The following is a 21920-nucleotide window of genomic DNA, read 5'->3' on the forward strand; positions in this document are numbered from 1 at the left end:
ACCTCCAGAGCTGCTCCACCCTTCAGCCTGCTCCCCCCAACATTGGTCCTCACGCTGCCCCAGTCCACCCAACCCGCCCCCGCAGGATGGACTCCCAGGGCCCAATTCCCCAGCGCTGTCATTCACACCAGCGCACGGTGGGTGTCAAATGCTCCCAGATCAGAATGGGAGCGGTCGGCAGCCACTGGGCCCTAGAAAAAATGACTCCACAAGGTCCAGGAGACTCAGGCCCTTGGTTGATCACTGGCTCTCAGCCCCTTCTGGTGCCCTTAAGAGTCTTGCCTCCATTGCTACCATGCAAACCTGTCCTGTGCTTGGCATGACCGATGGCCGAACTATTTTCAGCCCTCGTGGAGTTCAGGCTGCCGTCCCCCCTCCCTTGGAACAAAAGTGGCTCCCTGGGAGCAGAGCCGGGGTCTCACCAGCCTTGGCAATGGCCGCTTGCTGTCTGGGAATGGCAGATGGGTTCCCAGCCGGAGGCACGGGGTGGCTCCCAAGGGGCAATGCTCCGTGGCTCCAGGCTCTTGGCGATGCTTTCACTGCAGTTCTACTTGGGCATGGCTCAGAGACAGCACGTGAGAGTGCAGGGTTCATGGCCCCAGTGCACTCCAGGAAGGGAGGCCAGGGGCCAGGAGCTGCTTGGGAAATAACCCAGTGAACCCTAGCACTGGGCGTATCCCTGAGGTACGTGTGGCTGTGGCTGCGCAGATGGGATCCAAGTGAGGGAGCGACGGTGCCATCTAAAGCCAGGACCAGTGCTGTGCAAGCTTCCCTACACCCGGACCAGCTGCTCTGACCACACCCCACCTCCTCCTTTTCTACTGCCCAGCATTGCCAACACACCTCGCTCCATGCCTAAAACAGTGCCTCCTGCTGTCCTGGCACTGGGGCTTCTCCTGCCCCACACTCTGTGGTGCCGCAAGTAACTCTCTGCTCCTAGCAGAGACTCCCCAGCCACCCACGTGAACCCTGCTCTTGGGGTGGTGGTGGTGGAAATGGTTAACAGAGTGACTCCCTCGGACCCAGTTAAGCCCTTATGTCCATTGCATCCTCCCATCCTGCTGGTGCAGGCCCATGGGAGGGGGGGGCCGCGTTAGAGGGTTCCCTGCTGGATTTTAACCAGCATCTTCTTGACCTCGTTCTCCACCCGCAGGAACTTGGCCTTCTTCCAGGGGTTGCCGGTCTGCCGGCGGCTGCACTCCAGGTCCTGCAGCAGCAGGCTGAGGTGCTGCTGGACCCGCTCGCGGTCCCAGTTGGGCAGGTTCTTCTGCACCACGCTCAGGATGAAGGCCCAGTAGTCGGAGACGTCGGTGCCCACCGTGAGGAACACCAGCACCTGGACGCCGTCGCGGTCCCTGCGCAGTGCGTGCAGGGCTCGCTTGCCCTCCTCACTGATGTCATTGAAATACAGGCTGGGAAAGGGAGAAGCAGGGTTAGGGGGGCACCAGGCATCCCTTGGTGACCAATGAGAGAGGAGCATGGGGGGGCAGTGACCAATGAAATGAAAGGACAGGAGCAGACGCAAAGGGCAGTAGCCAGTGAGAGCAGGCTCAGAGAGGAGCCGCGGCCAATGGGAAATGAGTGGACAAATGATGGCCAGTGAGGGACAAGGCCTCAAGCAGCCACATGATGCAGTGGCCAATGAGAGACAAGCAAGGGATCATACATAGGACAAGGCAGTGACCAATGAGGGACAAGGACTCATGCAGCCATATGGGGCAGAAGCCACTAAAGCAAAGTACAGGCACAGCGACCAATCAGAGAGAAGCATGAGCTATGGCTCAGGGGAGCAGTGGCCTATGAGAGATGAGTGGAGGAACAGTGACCAATGAGAGACAAGGACTCTAGCCGCCATGAGGGGTTGGCCAATGAATGACAAGCTCAGCTGCCGTTGACAAGGGGCAGTAGTCAGCAAGGGGCAAGTGCTAGAGCAGCCACCAGCACGAAGCCAATATGGGGTGGGGGTAGCCCCCAGAGGGAGAGGGGCCAGGTCTCATGGGCTGCGAGTGCTGCCAACGAGGGAAGCTGGTGCCCATAAAGGGGATGCCAGGCTGGATGCCTGAGCTGTGGCTCCCTGGTCTGGGATCATGGATGGGGCAGGGAGGACGTTGACCAGGAGGGGAAGGGGCAGGGAGGACATTGTACGGGGAGGGGAAGGGGCTTGGGGACTCACTGCACTTCCTTCAGTGTTGCATGCCTCTTAGCCACCTCCACCAGCCCCAAGGCTGCCTCGTCCGTCACCGAATTGTAGCCCACGTCGAGCTCCTTCAGGTGCTGGTTCTGGGCCAGGTGCTGAGTGATCACTTCCACGCCCTGGTTCCCCAAGGAGGTGTGCAGCAGGGACAGGTGTGTCAGGGAGCGGTTACCCGCGATGGCCTCAGCCAAATACTTGGCCCCCTGCTCAGTCACGGGGTTGTCCGAGAGCCTGAAAACGACACAGGAAGGTCACAGAGGGAGAGGAGGCAGCCAGGGGTGTTTCCTGCTCATGCCTTAGTGCTGCAGGACATGGGGTAACAGAGGACTCTAGGGAGAGAATAGCTTGTCCCCTTTAGAGCTGGTTGAAAAAAAAAAAGGGGGGGGGGTTCCCCCACCACAGATAATTTCAGCATTTAAAAAAAAAGTTTTGTATACATTTTCATTGTAAATTTTTTGATTTGGGGCAGAAATTTGATTACCAAAATATTTCAATTTGGAAATGCTGCTGCAGTGCTTCATGGGAGTTGTAGTTCAGGTGCCTCATGCTTCCATTTTCCACTATAAGCTGGGCTCCCTGGTTGGACTACATCTCCCATGATGGAGTACGGTTCCCCTTTTTGGAGGGGGAGGCGGTACTTCATGGGAGTCCCTGGCCATGGTGCATCATGGGAGATGTAGTCCAGCTGAGGAGCCTGGTGCATAGACGAGAATGGAGACATGAAGCAACTGAACTACAGCTGACATGAGGCACCACGGCAGCATGTCAAAATTGGAATATTTTGGGGTTTGGAGATATGATTGTTCAACGCTTACCAAGAAATATCCCCCCACTCTTCCCTCAAACGCCTTCCTCAGCTCTGGATACATTTCCCTCAGAATGCCCTCACCCATCACATAGAACGGACACCACCCTCCTGCAGCAACATGGGAAAGATGTCGGAGTCAGGCAGCGTTCTGTAGTCCTACACAGCTTTGGCCTGGCAGTCAGCTCCCCCCAGCCCGGCCATGGTGCTGCGGGGAGCTTCAGATCTGCCTGAACCAGTGCTAGAGAGACCCACAGGCTGAGCAGGGATGCAGAGCCGGGAGGGGAAGGGATGCAGCAAAGAATGTGAAAGGGAAAACAGAAAGACGATGGAGCACACCAGATATTGCCTCCATGGCCAGGTGCCCGGAAAACCACCTTGATCCAGGCCCCTTTGGCAGATCTAGGTCCAAGCACCTCTGACAGCCCTTTAAAGGATCCTGCCCAATATACAGACCATGGGGGCCAGTGGCTTCAGCTGGCCCTGAGCTGAGCGTAGAGCCTGCTTAGGAAGGGCCAAAGTAACAACCAGCAGACTCTGCCCCCAGCCTTCCCTCTCAGACATTTGTTTACCCTTTAATACCTCCCCTCCTCAGGATCCCCCAGACTCAGGCCAGTAACAGCGGAGCCCAACATGGGGCTTGAACCCCTGACCAGGAGATCCAGAAAGCCATGACCACAGGTCAGACGAACACACTAAGGAAGTGACCTCACCACTGGGTAGGTCTCAGAGAGAGTCCTGCTCCGGCGGACAGGCTCTGGGTTTCCTGAGCACACTCACCGCAGGGTGCTCACCACACACTTGTTGTGCAGCAGCAGGTCCCGGATCTCCCTGCAGGCTTCAGGGCCCAAGCTGTTGAGCTGCAAACTGAGACAGGGCGAGAGCAAGAGGTCAGCAGTGGCACCAGTTAACCCTTCATGTTATGGGCCAACACCCAGCCCCTCCCCAGCACTCTGGCCCTAGAGGGCAGAGTAGAGGTTACTGCCCTACGTGGAGGGCATGTAGGTGCACCTATTGCAGTGTGACTCACACCCACCTGCCCACTAACACCCCCTCCACCTCTCCTAGCCTGCCAGACTCCCCAGAACTAGGAAGTGAGAATCACAAGGGATGAGGTCTCTCCGGAGGCAACCCAATGGGAGAGGTGGCCTGCGTCTTGTGGCCAAAAGCACAGAACTGGACTCTTGGGGATGTTCCCTGCTCTACCACTAAGCAGCCTTGGGTGAGTCATTTCCCCATCAGTATTAACAACACTGACCTTCCCACCCCCACCCACCAGAGAATGTCAGGCTTAACCTGTAAACGCTCAGTATTACTCCCGGCAGGCCCACCGAGCTGTGGATCAGCCATAAGGCAGCCATCACCTCTGCTTGGAAGATAATACAGTATTTTCTCCCAAACAGGGAGAAAATGCTCCCCATTTTCATGCACAGACCAGAAGTGTGGCAGTACCAGCCAGAAGACTAAATGACTTGAGCTCTTGGACAGAATCCCAGAGATATGTACATGGGAGAACAGTCCCCAGCAGGACGGGAAATTCAGATGTTGGAGGAGAGAGAGAGAGAGAGAAGGATCCACCATGGATTCCCTCCCGGATTGTCTTTGTATTGATTCTTCTCTGGCCAAAGGGATGGGACATTTTTTCAGCCCTGCTGTATTTTCTTTCCTTTCTTTCTTTCCTGATTGCAGCTTGCCGCCTTCTGGTAGAAGGTGAGATTGCAATACCAGGCATATTTAAAAACGAGACTCTTGCAACTGGCCAGGACCTGGACTAGATAGAATCATAGAATATCAGAGTTGGAAGGGACCTCAGGAGGTCATCTAGTCCAACCCCCTGCTCAAAGCAGGACCAATCCCCAGACAGATTTTTACCCCAGTTCCCTAAATGGCCCCCTCAAGGATTGAACTCACAACCCTGGGTTTAGGAGGCCAATGCTCAAACCACTGAGCTATCCCTCCCCCCGTCTTTTCCAGCTCTAGATTCCACCTTTTCTGCAGCCGGACAGGATCCATGGAGGGGGAAACAATTAGAGGGATGTACCAAAGACCCTGCACGGAGTAGAGATGGAATATATCATACAGGGAATGGATCATTTGATCATTACCTGTGCTGTTCATTCCCTCTGTGGGGCACCTGGCATTGGTCACGGTCAGAAGACAGGATACTGGGCTAGATGGACCTTTGGTCTGACCCAGTGTGGGCGTTCTTATGTTATTGCTCTGGTACCAAGTGAGACAGTGGGACCAAGATACTCTGATGATCTTAGCCATTTGCCCATCAGATTTTACTTTAGATCAGGGTTTTCTCCTTCTCTCCCTGCTCTGCTTGTTTAATAAAAAGTTAGCAGAGCTGGCAATATAATCTAAAAATGACTTGAATGGATTTGTGGTGTTTTTAGATAGAATGACACAAAAGCAAGGGACCTGAAAAGCAACAGGGGTTTGGGAATTGACAGCTGAAATATGGAGATGAAAACCACTAGAAGAGCCTTGATGCCAAGCACGGCTCAAAGAACAGCTGAACGGCAGCCCACAGAGTCCTATAAAGGACCCATTGTCTATAAAGAGTTGCTATCCATTGAGACTACTAGTCCCAGCATGCAATAATCTAGCATGGCTGCTTAGATCAAGGAGCATTGTACCCTGACTTATAGTCTCCATGGTCTGTATCTTTGTATTTAAAACAGACAAAGGCAGCAACTGTTTACACCAGGGTTTCTCAAACTTCCTTGCACCGCGACCCCTTTCTGACAACAAAAATTACTACACGACCCCGGGAAGGGGGACCGAAACCCGAGCCCCTCCGCCCCAGGCAGGGGGGCCCAAAGCCGCAGCCCGAGCCCTGCCCCCTGCAGGAGTGTGAAGCTGAAGCTTGAGAGCTTCATCCCTGGGCGATGCGGCTCAGACTTTTGGCTTCAGCCCCAGGCCCCAGCAAGTCTAACACCAGCCCTGGTGACCCCATTAAAATAGGGTTGCAACCCATTTTGGGTTCCTGACCCACAGTTTGAGAACCGCTGGTTTACACCATTGTACGCAGCTCTCAGGCTCCAGGCAAACTGCTGATGGGAGTACAATCAAGGCATCCCCTGATATAAATGGATGACCTAGACCCCCGGCCAAATCAGAGAAGGTGGCACTCACTGAAGCTTCTGGCACCGTAGCAGGACAGGGAAAAGAGTCCTCAGGCTGCTGACATCAAGATGGCATGAGCTCAGGTTAAGCTCCTCCACCTCATGGCTGGTGGTGCCCATGACAGATGCCAGGATGGAGCACTTGAGTGGGGTCATCTTGATGGAGGAGAGGTTGATCGCCCTGAGGGAGCGGATGGCCTCAGCCGTGAAGCGCTCATTCTGGAATTCATGCAGGAAGACGAGGTAGTCCATCAGTTCGGATGGGGGCAGCCACTTGCGGCTGTTCCTGATCATGGTCTTCTTCATAGCGTTGGCAATCTCAAAGGCTGCCAGGTTCTTGATGGAGCAGCCAAGCTGCTCCAGGAGGGCCCGGTTGCGGCGCGACAGGAGCCCGCCCATGAAGATGGGGAAGAGCTCAAAGACTTCGTCATCCGGGGCCTCTTCAGGATGATGCAGGGGGCCCTCCACCCCCAAGATGCTGGAGTTGATCTGGTCTAGCACATCGTCGTTGAAGTAGTCCTCCTCCTTGAACATCTCCACCGCCATGGTGTGGGCGATGGTGTCGCGGTCCTTGCCACTGAGCCGGTTGAAAAAGCGGGGGAACATCTTGAGTAGGCCGAAGAGCAGCGGCAGGATGCGCAGGGGCAGGACTTTGGAGACGATGCTCAGCACCAGAGTCACATCCTCGCTTATCTTGCCGATGACCTCGGACACCTCCTTCCCCACCCGCTGCGCCAGGGTCTTCTTCTCGCCCAGCACCACATAGAGGGCTGCCAGGTACTCCTGCATGGCGGGGATGGTGAAGACGAAGGTGTGCTCCTTGCCCGGCTGGACGCAGGGCGTGAGGAAGAAGCGGAAGACGTCAGTGCGGAAGACGTTGAGGAGGTTAAGCTCACCCTCCGTCTTCATCTCCACCTCGAAGCACTTCTGCAGGTCTTCATCCGAGAAGCAGGTGCGGCGGGACATCACCCCCTCGTGGGCCAGCTTGCCCACCGTCTTGGCCACATATTTCATCATGGAGACGTTGGTGGAGTCGGTGCTGTCCAGGATCTCCCCGCTGAAGTTGAGCCGCAGGAAGCTGGTGTAGATGCCCGTCAGGGTCTGGCTGGGAGGCACCGACTTGGTGAAGTAGAGGAAGTGCAGGGTGGTGCAGACCAGCCAGCAGTAAGAGGGCAGGAAGCAAGCAGCCGCAATCTGGTTGTGGCGCTCCAGATTCCTTGAGAGCATCTCCACCAGGTTGTCCCGCTCGTCCGAGTTGCTGCTGCTCCCGCTGCCATCGCAGCCGGGCTGGCTCAGGCGCATCTGGAAGTACTGCTTCTGGAGGTTGGTGTTGGAGAAGCCGCAGATCTCGGCGTAGCGGCCCACGTACTTGCTGGGGATCCGGCGCACGGCGGACGGGCGCGTGGTGACGATGATGCTGGCCTGCAACCAGATGAACAGAGCTGGGATTTAATGTAGTCCCTCTCTTTCTCTGTCAAACCATTACTGGCCTGAACCAGAGCCCACTGACCTCAATGGAAAACCTCTCCCCGGTGTCAGAGTGCCTTGGGTCAGGCCCTATATGACGAAATGACTTGAAGAGGAAGGGCGAGGACTGGATAGGATTAAAGTGATGATTACCTCAAGGCTGCTGGTTCACATCCAGCCCAGGACAGCAGGGATTTAACATCATCGCTACCTGAGGGTGGGTGTGAAGGGAACTTGGGGGATCTCAGTCTGGCTGATGGACTCCCACATGTTGCCTTTTCCTACAAATCCCTCACGCCGCAGCCCGTACTGATGGCACAACAGGTAAGAACCGCCGGCACTAGCATGGGGCACGTCGTGCCACCTTATAACCCCCTCCGTTCAATCGCCTCACCCCTCCGCCGACATCCATTCCCCCATGCCTTCTGGATTTGCCACCTTCCATTAGGCTGTCCGTTCTTCGGGTCAGGAACCACCCTGGGGTTGCATTTGCTATGTGCCATAGGCAGATGTTACACCGATAATTGCAGGTTGTCAAAGAAACCACCCTCCTAGCTGGCACGGATTGGCCTCTTTGTTCCCAGCTTGTGCAGAGAGGCCAAAGACTGAATGAGCCCATGGAGACTGGACTCCCCTCTCCCTCCTAAGGGCTGTGGGGCGGGGGTGTCCTTCCAGCACAGGGGTGTGGCGAAGCTCCTTGCTGTGCCTTTTACCAGCCAGTCAGGGCCGGTAGAGGCCTCACCAAGGAGTGGGGTTTGGGCAATGCTCCAGGGATCCCCGTTTCTACCCGCAGCCCCCCACAGGCTCACAGCACTGGGTGGGGGAGGGATACCAACCTCCGGCAGCAGGTACTTCCTCAGCAGGTTGACCACAATGGCGGAGGGAGGCACGGCCTCATTGGGGTCGCAGCACAGCTCGGTGCCAGACAGCCGAAAGTCCAAGTTGAGCTGCTCCATGCCGTTGAGGATGACGAGCACCTTGAGGTTGGCGGAGCCCAGAAGTGGCACCACCTCCTTGAGGTGCAGGTACTTTTTGGTGATGAGGCGCCGTAGCGAGACGGGCACGTTGCTCTGGGACAGGTCCTCGCAGGAGAAGGGGATGACCAACTCGAAGCGGGGCAGGCGCCCGTGGCACCAGTCCACCACCATCTTTTTGATGAGGGTGCTCTTCCCTGTGCCCACCGTGCCGTACAGCACCACGTTCTTCACCTGCTGCCTGCAGGCGTCCACGTCGAACAGGTTCTGGAGGCCAATGGTCCGGCTGCAAGGGGACTGGAGCTGGTTCAGGATGGTCAGGTCAGGCGAGGGCTTCAAGATCTCCTCCAGGGAGCTCTCCCTGATGACCGGGTCCACGTGGATGGTGTCCAGTGAGAAGGACGGGCCGAACTGCCTCTCCTCATTGGGCTGGTGGCTGAACCAATCAGACAGGCTCTTCCGGTGCTTCTGGATGGCATCTGAGGGGTAGGGGGGAGTACAGAGATGCTCACAAATAGGGGAGGGGAAAAGGTTGTCTCAAGTTTTCAAATTGCAGGAGCCCCTCCAGTACTCGAGTCCCTCGGGGCAGTCCCAGGCACCGGCTACTCCAAGCATTAACAAAGCCCAGGAACCCCCAGAACCAGCTAGCTCCCCCCTTCGTTCCTGTATTGGCGCAGCGCTCATGCACCAGCAGGGTGTCGTAGCACTGTGCTCTCCCACCCGGGTGCTCCAGGGCTGGTGCTGTCCACTCCCCACCCCCCTGCAGCCCAACCTGACCTTCCAAGAAGGTGCCTTTAATATTGCTTTGTACAGAGGTAGCATTTCCCCATCCAAAGACCGCCCCCCCCCCCAGCACACTACGAAGGGTTAGAGGGGCAGGGTAACCCGCCCTGTTTCACACAGAGTGAGGAGCCCACTGGCCCCAGGGCCCCACAGCGAGTCAGCGACAGAACAGGGAATAGAACCCAGGAGTCCTGAGTCTCTGTCTCCTTTTCTAACCACTGCACCTCGCTCGGGTCAGTGACTGCATCCCAGCCTGCTCACCTGACTCCCAGTCCCGAGCACACCCCACCACCTCAGCACTGCCCCTCTGTGACGGGCTCCTACAGCACGGCAGAAGCACGGGGCCTTACCGGAAGAGGCCACGTTCCTCAGGGCCATCTGGCCAGGCCGGGTGGAGCTCGGCTGAGACGCACTCTCCCGGAATCCTCCTTGGTAGCGAGCAAAGCTCCTGCAAGGTAGGGGCAGGGAATTGTTGAGAGAGCAAATCCCAGAGTGGGACAGCAGCGTCTGTCCCAACGGCGCAGAGCTGGGGCAGGCTGCAGCTTGAGTGAACCTGGACATCCCAGCCAAAGACATGGTTAGCTCACCCGCCAACCCCTCAGCCCCGGCCATGTGGAAACTGCCTCCCTGCCGTTGACAAAACGCTTCCGAAATGAAGGAGAGGAGCAGCTTGTGTGCAAACACAGTGGTGCGAGGAGAACTGGGGAAAGCACAACGGCAGTAGGACCCATGGCAGCTCCAGGGGCATTGTGGGAAATGGGGAACCTGAGGACAACAAACCAGGGCCTGCTCCTTCCAACTCAGCCCAAAGAAAACCCCCCTCCTTGTTTGAATTCTGAGCTGCAAAATGTGCCCACTTTATCCTGAGACCAGGAGCCAGGCAAGCTTCCCCCAACCCATCTGCCTCAGGCCTGCCATCGAGGGACCCATTCAGCAGTCCAGTCTGCACTCAGGCTTTGACCTCTCCTCTGAGCCAGAGAACAAGGGGGGCTGTTAGTGCCGGGGGCTGTTCGTTATGTGGATACTCGTCCACTGGGAACTGGGCGGCTGAGGCCAAACTCATTTCACAAGGGCCACCAAATAGCAACAAGCCACCTTATATAAGAATGGCCAGACTGGGTCAGCCCAATGACCTGTCTGGCCCAGGATCCTGTCTCCAACAGTGGCTGGGGCCAGATGCTTTAGAGGGGATGAACAGAACAGGGCAATTATCGAGTGAGCCATCCCTTGTCGTCCACTCCCAGCTTCTGGCAGTCGGAGGTTTAGGGACACCCAGAGCATGGGGTTGTGTCCCTGACCATCTTGGTTAATAGCCATTGATGGACCCATCCGCCATGAACTTATCTAGTTCTTTCTTGAACCCAGTTATACTATTGGCCTGCACAACATCCCCTGGCAACGAGTTCCACAGGCTGACTGTGCGTTGTGGGAAGTAGTCCTTCCTATTGTTCTTTTAAACCTGCTGCCTATGAATTGCATTGGGTGACCCCCGGCTTGTGTTATGTGGAGTAAATAACACGTCCTTATGCACTTTCTCCACCCGGGTCATGATTTCATAGACCTCGATCATCTCCTCCCTCAGTCGTCTCTTTTCTAAGCTGAGCAGCTCCCCACACATAACCTTCAGTCATCAGCTGGGGTGGGTTGAATGGGTGGCCTAGAGGCGACAGGCCCCATAGCCTGTTCCCAGCCTCCCAAGTGAGCTAGTCCCTCTGAAAGATCAGTAAGAGCCCAGCTGAGAGGGCCTCAGCAGCCTCCCCCTTCGTCCCCCCACCAAAGCCATGCGTCCTGGGGTAGGATCTCAATTAACTTTAACACCCACGCCGACAAATTAGACCAATCGCTTTATGTGAGGGGAGCTGCCTTAGCCACCCACCCCTTGCACTGCTGCAGGGGCTCCAGGCCCTACCTGAGAGGGGACGTTTTGGAGCACAGCCTGCCCGCTGGGTGAAGCATCTTCCCAAGGATGAAGCTGCTCCTGGCACCTGGAAGGAAGCAAGGAATGCAGGAGGTCAGAGGGAGCAGGATTGAGAGAGATGCAGGATGGTGCCCGTCGCCTGCCACCCCCCTTCCCCAGGGTACCGGCTCCCCCTCACTGCCCTTCCTCCTCTGCACTCCAAGGTGGTGAAGGAAGGAGCCCTGCTCCAGCAGCAGCTGAGGCCCAGACAACCAGGCGGTTCTGTGCGCCTTCCCCGGCATTCTGATGGGGTTCTGGATCCACGTGGCCTGGACCGGACCAAGCTCCATGTAGTGTGCCTCTGTGCATGGCCAGGGAACAGGCTGCTACGGCAGCGATGCCAGATTCGAGCCCCAGGGAGACACCTGCCTGCAGAGTCCTGGGCTCATGTTCAGAGCACAGGCTTGGGAGACAGGAGCTCCACCGTTCAAATCCTGGCTCTGCCACTGCCTTACTCTGTGGCCTTGGCATTTCCCCTGGCTGTGCTGCCCTGAGAGGGACAATACCCTGCCTCCCAGGGGGCTGTGGGGATCGATTAGCTAATATCACAGAAATCATAGAAATGTCGGACTGGAAGGGACCTCGAGAGGTCAGCTAGTCCAACCACCTGTGCTAAGGCAGGACCAAGTAAACCTAGACCATCCCTGACAGGTGTTTGTCTAACCTGCACTTAAAACCCTCCAATGATGGGGACTCCCCGACCTCCCTAGGTAACCTGTGCCAGCGCTCAACTACCCTTAGAGAGACAGAAAGTTTTCCCTAATATCCAACCTAACTCTCCCTTGTTGCAAACTCAGCTGATTCATTGTTATCCTGCCCTCAGTGGACAAGGAGAACAACTGATCACCCTCCTCTTCGTAACAACCTTTTACATACTGGCAGACTTATCAGGTGCCCCCTCAGCCTTCTCTTGACTAAACATGCCCAAGTCTTGCAACCTTTCCTCAGAGGTCAGGTTTTCCAAACTTTGATCATTTTTGTTGCTCTCCTCTGGACTCTCTCTGTTTTCTCCACATCTTTCCTAAAGCCTGGCCCCCAGAACTGGCCACGGGTACTCCAGCTGGGGCCTCCCCAGAGCGGGACAATGATCTCCCGCGTCTTACATATGGCACTCCTGTTAATACAGGATGCGATGCTTTGCAGATGGGAAGCACCCTGGGCCTGCTTTGGCGCAGATCCCGCGGACTCCAGCTGTAGCTGTAGGTGCTCAGCACCTGTAAAAAGCAGGCTCTTTAGAAGTGCTACGTTATGAGCAAGAGTCGAGGGCACCCCATCACATGAGCCGGGGAATTCTTCCCAAGCAGCGGCACAGCCTGTCCTGCCAGGGAATTTCCCCACTGAGATCTCTGCCTCCTGGTCCAGGGCCAGAGCTAGGCACGTGGGACTAGCTCCCTGCAGTCATCCACGCAGGACTGGATTTTCCACTTATTGCCCCTTCTCTAGCACTGTCCATCCACGGCTCTCAAAGCACTTCACTAAGGAGGTCAGTATCATTAACTCCATTTTACAGATGGGGAAACCGAGGCACAAAGTAATAAAGTGACTTGCCCAAGGTCACCCAGGGAGTCAGTGGCACAGCTGGGAATAGACCCCAGGAGGTCTGTCTCCCAGACCCCTGCCCTGCACTGCCTCTATGTAAACGAGAAGGAAACACTTCGCACGAACACCACCTCCCCGCCAGTAAAGTGCAATTAGAAGTGACATAACTAGGCCAGCAAGTCTCCTCTGATAAAGCAGCACAGACTGGCTGCAGTGTGAGCTGGGCCCAGGCAGAACTGATGCCATCCCAAGCCCCCAGAACCCAGCACCCTCCCTTACACCCACAGTGCTTTTGTCTTAACGCAATTTCATCAGTGGGGAATTCATACACAGGACATGGCTGTGACTTGGCCGTGGTCACCAGGTGAGTCGGGGCAATGCCAGGAGTAGACCTGGGCTCCCAGCCCCTTGCTGTAGTCTCTAGACCCTCCCACCCTCTCAGAGCCAGAAATAGAACCCAGGTGTCCTGACTCCCCTGCCTCACTCATAAGGTCATGATGCCTGCGGCAGTAACAGGAAGCGGTGAATTTCACCCCAGAGGGATTGCGCTCTGGGGAAAGCCAGGTAAGAGGCTTCTCACCTCAGCCAGTTCTAACAGCTGCTTACCTGGTGCAGAGCTGGGGGACAGCAGCATGCGCATAATCTCTCGGCCTCCCAGCTTGGGTCCCTGGATCCTGCTCCAGCTGGTCCCAGCCTGGGGCAGACATCGCGGGCACTGCATGGCAGGGAGCCTGCTTCAGCTGAAATGCAGACGGCGATCACTTGGGGAGGCGGACCACCCCACTGCGGTGCCCCAGCTGGACAGGCTGGGGTCCTCAGTCCCCCATCACTGAGCTGTGAGGGCCAGGTTATCAAAGCCCAGCCTACTCCAGGACACAACTGAGGGCTGAGGAACCAGCATCATCTTGCATGAGCGGAAGCCCATGCACCCTTCCTCCTTGGGCTCTCACACCAAGGAGCAAGCGTAAACAGTGCCCTCCCCACCAAACAGAGAGATTAGAGATCTTGGAGCAGAGAGGGGCCCCTCAGGACAGCTCTCCCCTATGCAAACGCATAGTATCAGGCCATCCGCTCTGTCCTCTACCCTGTCTGCAGCACTGGGGAGATCCCTTCCTGACCCCTGCAGCGATCAGCTGGTGCCCTGCAGCTTTACTGCACCTTTGGGGCCTGACTCTCTTCTCACACCAGTTTAAATGGATTCACACAGGGAACTGGTGTGAGCGAGAGGAGAATCAAGCCCACTGTACTGGTGGGAGTTTTTTGCCACCTGAGTCACAGGCAAAGGAGGGTCTCTGGGCCAGGCAAAACAATAGTTCTTAACCAATCACCCGAGCATGGGGCTGCAGCTGTTCTCATTCAGTTAATTTATGGCAGGGAGAAGGAAAAGGCAGAGGAGGAGGGGAAGGAGCAGTGTCACCCCCCCGCCCCATTCAAAATAATGAGTCAGGCCCTCCCCACCTGAAGATCAGACTACTTATTCAATAATGACAGTTGAGTCTTTCTTTGCTTTCTTGGGGAGCCAGGCTTCTCTCCCCCGCCGAGAGGCTTCACATTTACTTTGGGGCTGGTGCCGTTTAGAGAGTCTCCCACAATCAGATGACCTCAGGGGTGGGGGCTTTAAGAAAGAGACCAAAGGTGAGAGTCTCGCTGACGTGGGGACACTTGGCAGCTCTGTAGCCTTAGAGGAGAGAAAGAAAGATCCATCCTCTTCCCCCTTACGCCCGCCCCCCTCCAAATACCTGAGTGGTTACAGGCTTTTCCCCTTGGCCTGTCAGTGGCAGTCAGGGGAAGGACAGGCCGGTGACTCCTTCTCTACCAGACGGATCCCAGGGGCCCCACTGCCGGATGCCCTCCCCACGTTGGCATGGGGAGGAGACTGTCTCCTGCTTGCATTCATGTCTCTCTCCAGTGCAGCAGTGGCAGCCGGCACAGAGCCCTTGACAGCCGGCACAGAGCCCTCTATCCTGGGCCTGGCAGCCTGTGCTGGCTGCTCTGCTGGAGAAATGAGACACACATTCAGGGCAAACCCGTAGCCTCCTCCCCTTAAAGCAGCAGGGGCGAGAGACTCCAGCTGTCAAGCTGAAAGCTGGTCTGCTGCTGTCAGGCCTTGCCGAGCGCCCTGCCAGGGGCTGCCTTGGAGAGTCTGGGCCCAAAACAGTCAGCAGAGGGGGTGCCGCTGCCATCCACGTTTGTCAGGGCTGAGTGGATCCCCCCCGAGCAGGTGTGGGGCCCCTTGCTCTGCACACCTGTTGAATGCAGCGGGGAGGTTAGTGTCTCTAAGGCAAGGGTAATTGGAGCAAGAGTCACATTTAAAGCGGAACAAGCCTGTTTCCAGCCCAGACAGCTGCTGCCAATTGCTGAATCCACGATCTGTGTGAGCCGCCGGAACAGAAGAACATTTGTGTCCAGGGAACACCTGGTTCATCCTCTCTCAACTGACTAGCACCACTCTCTGCTCCAGGCCATGTCTGACTGTCTCCAGGGCAACAGGTTGTGGGCATTGCCTCCTCTGAGGCTTGTCAGTGCTGGGAGAGGGGTGCCAGCCCCTGTCCTCGTCTAGCTGCGCTGCAAGACTTAGAGACTCCTGCCCAGTGTGAGAAAAGGAGTCAGTCGTTGCATCTGGGTTTGGCGGTGGTGCTGTGGTTGTGGCTGGGTCTGGGGACATTAGATCACTGGTCGATGTAGGGAGGACACTGAAGGGTTAACAGGCGACATGCTAGCAGGGTGTCTTTCCCTCCCCAACCTGTCATTACCTGGGCCGGAATCCCTACAAAGCAAGCTGCTGGGGAGGTGACTCAGCCTCAGACTCGCATCTCATCTGGTTTGTGTTTCCGGCACCCTGATAATTTCCAAACCAAACAACAGGAAAACGCTGGTCCCAGGGAAGCTTATGGAACCTCCCTGGGCTCCGTGGTCTCCTGCGCCACCCCCTTGAGCATGGCCAGAGCTGTAACGACTCACCTAGCCCTTCCGGATGCTTTTCATGTATCCATCCCAGAGCCCTTTCTGAAGGAGAGTCTGTCTCATTGATTATCCCCATTTTATTGCTGGGGAAACTGAGGCACAGAGCAGGCCCATAACAGAGCTGAAATAGAACCCAGAAGGTCTGGCTTTCAAGTCCCTTGTGGTAACCACTAGACACTTAAGCTGGGACTAGGACCCAGGAGTCCAGACTCCAAGTCCAGTGCTCCATGCCCACCCCACTTCACAGGCACATTTTGCTGTCCCCTATGCTCCTGGAGCTCAATGGATCCATTGAATTTAAAGGCAGGGTGCTGTGAAGCCCACTGCCTGGGGTCCCGGCTGTTCTACTTCTATCAATAGCTAGGCAGGGATGCTGCTCTGGGAGGGGCATGTTTGAGGTGAAACCCAAACTGGGTCACAGCGTCCCATAGCCACCAGCTTGGGGACTTTCTCCTGCAGCCTCTGCTCAGGGCAGCCCCTCGAGGATCAGCTCAGAGGTCACTGCTGCCATGAACCCCACAGACCCCATTGCCATCGCCTAGGAGAGACGAGTCAGCTTCCTGCTCATCCTGTCTTGCACGGTCCCCGCCACCAGCGCAGAAACACAGCAGTCGCTTCCGTTAAAAACCAGCCCCTTGCTCAGAACCCAGCCCGCCAGGGAAAGCCGGAGATGCAGGAAATCAGGGCTCTGGCTTCTGAGCCACTCTGTGCTGGGACTAGAGGGAACAGGGACCAGGCCGGCTCAGAGAATGGGGACTGAGGAAAAACGAGACTCTGGAAGGTCAAAAGTTACCTAAAGTGATTTCTCAGCCGGCTGCTGTGTGTTAGTCCCACAGCCTTCGGTCCATTTGGAATCGCTCTTCCCCACCCGTCACTGCAGGCCGTTGTATCTCTGCCGTCCCTCCCTGGCAGCTGTTAAACGTTGCCCCGTGTCCTTTCCTTTCTGTGGTTTTAGTTCGCTCTCTGACAGCTTCTCTCTGGCTGTTTCGGTGCAGCTGTAACTTCCTGCAACTCTGGCCCATCCCACAACCCCTACAGCTGGGGAAGCTGCCAAAAATAAGCTGGGATGGTGAAACCACAGAGAAGGAGAGGGAGAGGAGAGCAAGAGACAGCTGCTCCATTAGCACTGCAAAAGTTATTCCTGTGCAAAAAGGCCCGGAGCCTCAAAGTCAATGGAAATCTATGGCTGTTAGCAGCCTGAACCCCTTGGAGGATCTGGGCCAAAGAGGCTGATTCTGATTGCATGCCGGTTTCACGCCACTGGCTTCAGGAGCATTACTCCAGATTTACACTTGTAGAAATGAGGGCAGAATGAAGCTCAGGTGCAGGGCCGCCCAGAGGATTCAGGGGGCCTGGAGCAAAGCAATTTCGGGGGCCCCTTCCATAAAAAAAAGTTGCAATACTATAGAATACTATATTCTCGTGGGGGCCCCGGGGCAAATTGCCCCACTTGCCCCCCAGGCGGCCCTGCTCAAGTGCTTGCTGAAACAACTTTACTAACACGCCTGTGCTGTGCAGGCTGATGGCACATCACAAAATCATATGGTGCCATTAAGCATAAACTGGAGAGTCCGCACTAATCGGCAGCGCAAGCTCTCTGCGTGGCCCTCCTGCTATTTCCCCATGGCCATAGCGATCATCGGTATCGCTACAGCACCGTAGGCGGGTGCATTGGGCTTTACAGACCTAAACAGGCAAGGTTCCTGCCCTCTGGAGCTGGCGAATTGTTAAGTTGCTTAACAAAAAGAGCAATGACGACCGACAGTGGTGGATTCGGAGGGGTGGGGGGACAGACCAAGGGGGAAGAAATATGACTCCTCGGCAATCTTTATTTTCGCTGTGTTTGGAAGGACCGGCGGGTCCTGTTTGAAGCAGCACGGACCATCTTTTTGTCATGTACGCCCAGCACCGCGCAGAGTGAGGCCCTGATCCCTGACGACGGGTGCTAGGCGCTAACATAACATCATTCATAAACAACAATGATCATCGCTGCTACGGGGCAAAACCTAAAGAGCAGGGACAAGGCCCTAGCAGGGGTTTTACAACTCGTCTGTTACAGACCGTGGTTCCGTTCTTGCAGCTGCATGGAGCAGGGAGCAGCTCCCAGCAGGCAGGAAGATGGGTGGGGTGGAGTCATTCTCCACTTCCTCCCTTGGTATTGCAGGCACCACTATCTTTTGGGGTTTGGACCCAGGAACCCTCCGTCTCTAGGGAAGGATTCGCCCTGGGAGGTGACTCAGAGCTTTTCTGGCTTTTCCTGTCAGCCCAGGCGCTGAATGAGAAGGGTAAAAATGCAGCAGCCGTCCCTGCCAGTGCCTGGGGCTTTGCACAGACGGTGGTTACTGCAGCAACGCTAAGGAGCACTGGATGGGGGAAGCTCCCAGGTGCTCCAGGCCCAACCTCGCCCAGAAGGCCCTGCTCTCCCAGGCCCAGGTGAAGTGCTATGGGGAAAAGAGGCAGGGGCATTGACTGGGGGAGCTCCCAGACATGCCCGTCCCAGTGTCTCCCAACAGGAGCCGTGTCAGCCCTGTGTCGTATGCACTCTCTCATGTGCCCGTTTTCACTGGGCGAGGGCAGAATTCCAGTCCTAAATTACTTACACTTGCAACGAATAACTGGGAGACCTGCTTGTAAACTTGATGAGAGAAGCCCCTGGGTCTTACCAGGGACAGGGGGGAGCCTCCTGCGTCCTGCCCTGGGAAATGCCTGTAGGAATCATCCTCCCCACTCCCCACAATGAAGACAAAGCTGGGTCATTAAACAGCATCTGACCCGGACTGCCCAGAGCAGGGTTAACCCCCAGCCTTATGCTGGGTCTGTCTCATGTGCAGTCAGGTTTCTCCTCCGTCAGCCACACCCCTGGGTAGGCACAGTGCCAAGATGACCCCCACGCACTCTCGACCCCAAACATTCACCACCACACTCACACCCCTGACCACACTCACACCTGCACCTCCGCACACAAAGCAACACACTCCACACTCATACCCCTGACCCTACACACAATACACATGAACTCACAACAGCACTCCCCAAATAAACACATGCCTGCTTCCCTAACTACCCAAAACCATGTGCCCGCACCCATCCCACATAAACACACATTCCCAGAGCGGCATGTACACACTGGCAAAGAAATTCTCTGCCTAGACCCCCTACACGCACACGCCCTTCAGGCCCCCAGAGATGGAAGAGGCACTCTGACATGTACAGTATAAATATAGGTTTTATTAAGGGTGTGAAATCCAACGAGTACAGCTGGCATCTCAGGAACACTGAATTAAACTGCAAAATATCTGCCTGGCTGCTGACTCCTGTCACCCTGTGAATCTAGATGGTGGTCAAGATTAAACTAGCAATGTCTCTGCAAAGACACCATCATGAAGTCAGGAGCTACAGACAGACGATACCTGCATGTGCGTGTGTGCAGACAGCAGAATCCTCTTCACTGGAACTGACCCTCATTAGGAAAGAGACATGCCAGCTTCCCAAGGGGAGCTCTCAGGCTGGGAGAGATTTGCTTCCCTTTCACCACTTGTTTTGAAAAGATACACAGAGGGTCGGGCTTGGGGAAATGATAGCAAGGTCATTTGGATCCATGAAGCCACCTTCAGTGAACAAAGAGATCGCAGAACGTGTCCTGAATGCTGGCACACAGCATGTCACACCTGACAGCTGTAGCAAAGGGTTTGCACATGATGCCATTTAAACAGACTCCCTGTGACTTTTAACCATGGTTTGAAATGCACTGTCCCAGTTAAACAGGCACACCTCTTGTGATTAGGTGACAGATTCAATGGGCCAGACCTCTCTATGCTACACACGTACACACACATGCACTCCCTATACAAACCCATCTGGTTATACAAACATGAAGAACACTCCAAAAGAGATTTACGAACACACACACACACGCCATGTTGAGATATCGATGGGAAACGTGGAACAGTCGAGATAGCCATGTGACGCTCTCTGGCCCAGGAGCTCACTTGGTGGCTGGACGACACAAACTTTGTCCACACGGAACGAAACAAAACACGTTTATTGCCTGATTCGAGGGGAAGGTGGAGCCCTGGAAATGCTCCCTGCCCTCATGGCCCAGCCTCCTCCCTTTGCAAGCCTTAGCACCAGTGGTTTGAGTGTGAATCTGCTTTGCTTGTGTGTGTGAATAAGAGTATCAGGGCATGCAAGAGTGCCAGACTGTATCAGAGAGTGTGTGTGTGTGTACATGAGTGCGCAGAGAGAGACGCTGCATGTGTTGCATTCAGGCCTTTGGACCGGAGCAGCTCTCCCGGTGGGCGGAGCAGTTTTAAAGAGAGGCTAAACATGTAATATCATCCAGGTTATGTTGCAATGGACACAAACCCTAATTAGCAGCTTGAACAAGGACTTGCTGTCCATTAAAAGTGCATTACAGCAGTGGTTCCGAAACACTTTCCTGGGGTGATCCACCAACTGTAGTTTATTTTTTTTGTGACGTACCAGTACATTTATACACCCTCTGCCCTGGCACCGCAACCCGAATCCCAGCCCTGTGTGTGGGGAGGTCCTGGTGGAGGGGCTGGAGACCAAGTCTGCCCTGCACTCCCCGCCACAGCAGCGGCTCCTGTCCCGCAGGGCTGGGTCTTGCTCCCCACTCCAAGTGTTGCGAGCTGGTGCACAGGGTCACAATGCCTGGAGCGGGGAACCAGGCCCAGACCCATGCGACAGGAGCTGCCTCTGTGGGGTGAGAGTAGGGCAGGTTTGTCTGTGACACCCACCCCCTCCACGGGGCCCCCCTCTGCACCAGGCAGGGAGAAGGGTATGTTCACCTAGGGTCCAGTGATGGTTTAATCCAGCCCTGGATGTGGCAACCCATCTAAAATCCTCCCGTGACCCAGCGTTTGGGAACATTACAGGAAGGGACAGGACTGGAAAATGGAGCGGGAGGGGGCAGAGAACCCTCCCTCGCCCGTAACACTCACCTCCTGATGATCCCAAAGAGACACACAGGACTTCCCTACCCAGAGAGGGGGCGCCAAGCCCTGGTGCCACACAAACTGGCATCCAGAAGCAACCTAGTGCCCCCCAAAGTGACTGGTAATGTCAAAGCGCCCCAAGGAGCATGCTCTATTAAAGTGCATTGTCGTCACTTGTTACAATCCTAGGAGCAGCGGGCCGTGCGAAAGAATGTGGTGCGACAGATAACGCTCTGGCACGCCCAGCTGCCCTCTTTGGAGCATGCCCTGCCACCGACACCCACTCGGACGGGAGTTTCATGTCAAACTCCCCAGCATGGGGGGAGGCCCTTTGGTTGCTTTTTCTGAACCCGTTTAAGGAAGGAGAAGGAAGAGACAGGATTGCACCAACCCGCAGCTGGAACTATTACTGTGAGTGGCGGGTCACAACTGCCTGACCTCTCCCCATCCCGCGCACCCCGTGTGGCTGGCACACTGTGATGCTAGGGGAGACAGGAGGGAAAGCCCCCCTGCCTCATCTCCCCAGGGCAAGGAGAGGTAGGCAGTGGGGAAGCAGGTAGGCAGAGAAGGAAGGAGAGATCAGAGGGATGGCATCCTCTGGGTGACACGGCTGTCCCTGACCTGAAGCAGCAGCATGGCTGGAGTCTACAGCTGCCTCGGGCAGAGAAGACTCCACTTCCAAGCAGGTTGGAGCAGACAGGCCTTCCTCCAGCTGCATGGCCATAGCGGCTCGCTGCCTGAACTGTGCCGGGTGGCTGCTGCCAGTGACATCCCTGTGGGACCCCTGCATTAACAATGGGAGGAGGGGACAATCCCTCGTGCCTACGAAGCAGCACTCTGCTGATCCCACTCAGACAGGCAGAGCGTTTCCTCACCTCCGAACATTGTTAATGCTGCTAATCTCGCGTACTGGACCCTGGGCCCCGTCTCTCTCATACGCACTGGGACGTGCGGGCGAAGGCACATGGTCACTAAAGCAGCCAGCTGGGAGGGTGTTTGCCCAGTCTCCAGGGCCGGCTCGGGCTTTTTCGCCGCCCCAGGCAAAAAAGCCTCCAGCCGCCCCCTCCCCTACGGGGGGGGGGCGGCCAGAGCCCCAGGGGGAGGGCAGCGAGCCCCGGCGGGGGCTCGGCTCTCCCCCCCCCCCCGGC

General features: G+C 56.1%; 1 protein-coding gene across 3 annotated transcripts; it reads right to left on the reverse strand.

Annotated features, from left to right (window-relative positions):
- Positions 1-516: 516 nt before the first annotated feature.
- On the reverse strand, positions 517-16774 carry NLRX1 (NLR family member X1). 3 transcript variants are annotated; one of them, XM_024196636.3, is made up of 9 exons: positions 16608-16774; positions 13457-13590; positions 11264-11339; positions 9705-9802; positions 8434-9050; positions 6141-7552; positions 3780-3866; positions 2174-2425; positions 517-1412 (listed from the first exon to the last, which is right to left on the reverse strand). In XM_024196636.3, the coding sequence occupies exons 2-9, from the start codon at positions 13569-13571 to the stop codon at positions 1094-1096; spliced, it is 2976 nt and encodes a 991-aa protein (XP_024052404.2). In that variant the 5' UTR covers positions 13572-13590; positions 16608-16774; the 3' UTR covers positions 517-1093. The 3 variants fall into 3 exon arrangements, with proteins under 3 accessions (XP_024052404.2, XP_024052405.2, XP_029768789.1); XM_024196637.3 differs by lacking the exon at positions 16608-16774 and adding an exon at positions 14590-14785; XM_029912929.1 differs by lacking the exons at positions 517-1412; positions 2174-2425 and having other exon boundaries at positions 3776-3866.
- Between the last annotated feature and the right edge of the window lie 5146 nt (positions 16775-21920).

Source organism: Terrapene carolina, unplaced genomic scaffold (assembly GCF_002925995.2).
Source record: "Terrapene carolina triunguis isolate 2854851 unplaced genomic scaffold, T_m_triunguis-2.0 Scaffold374, whole genome shotgun sequence".
In the NCBI taxonomy this organism is placed as follows: Eukaryota; Metazoa; Chordata; order Testudines; family Emydidae; genus Terrapene; species Terrapene triunguis.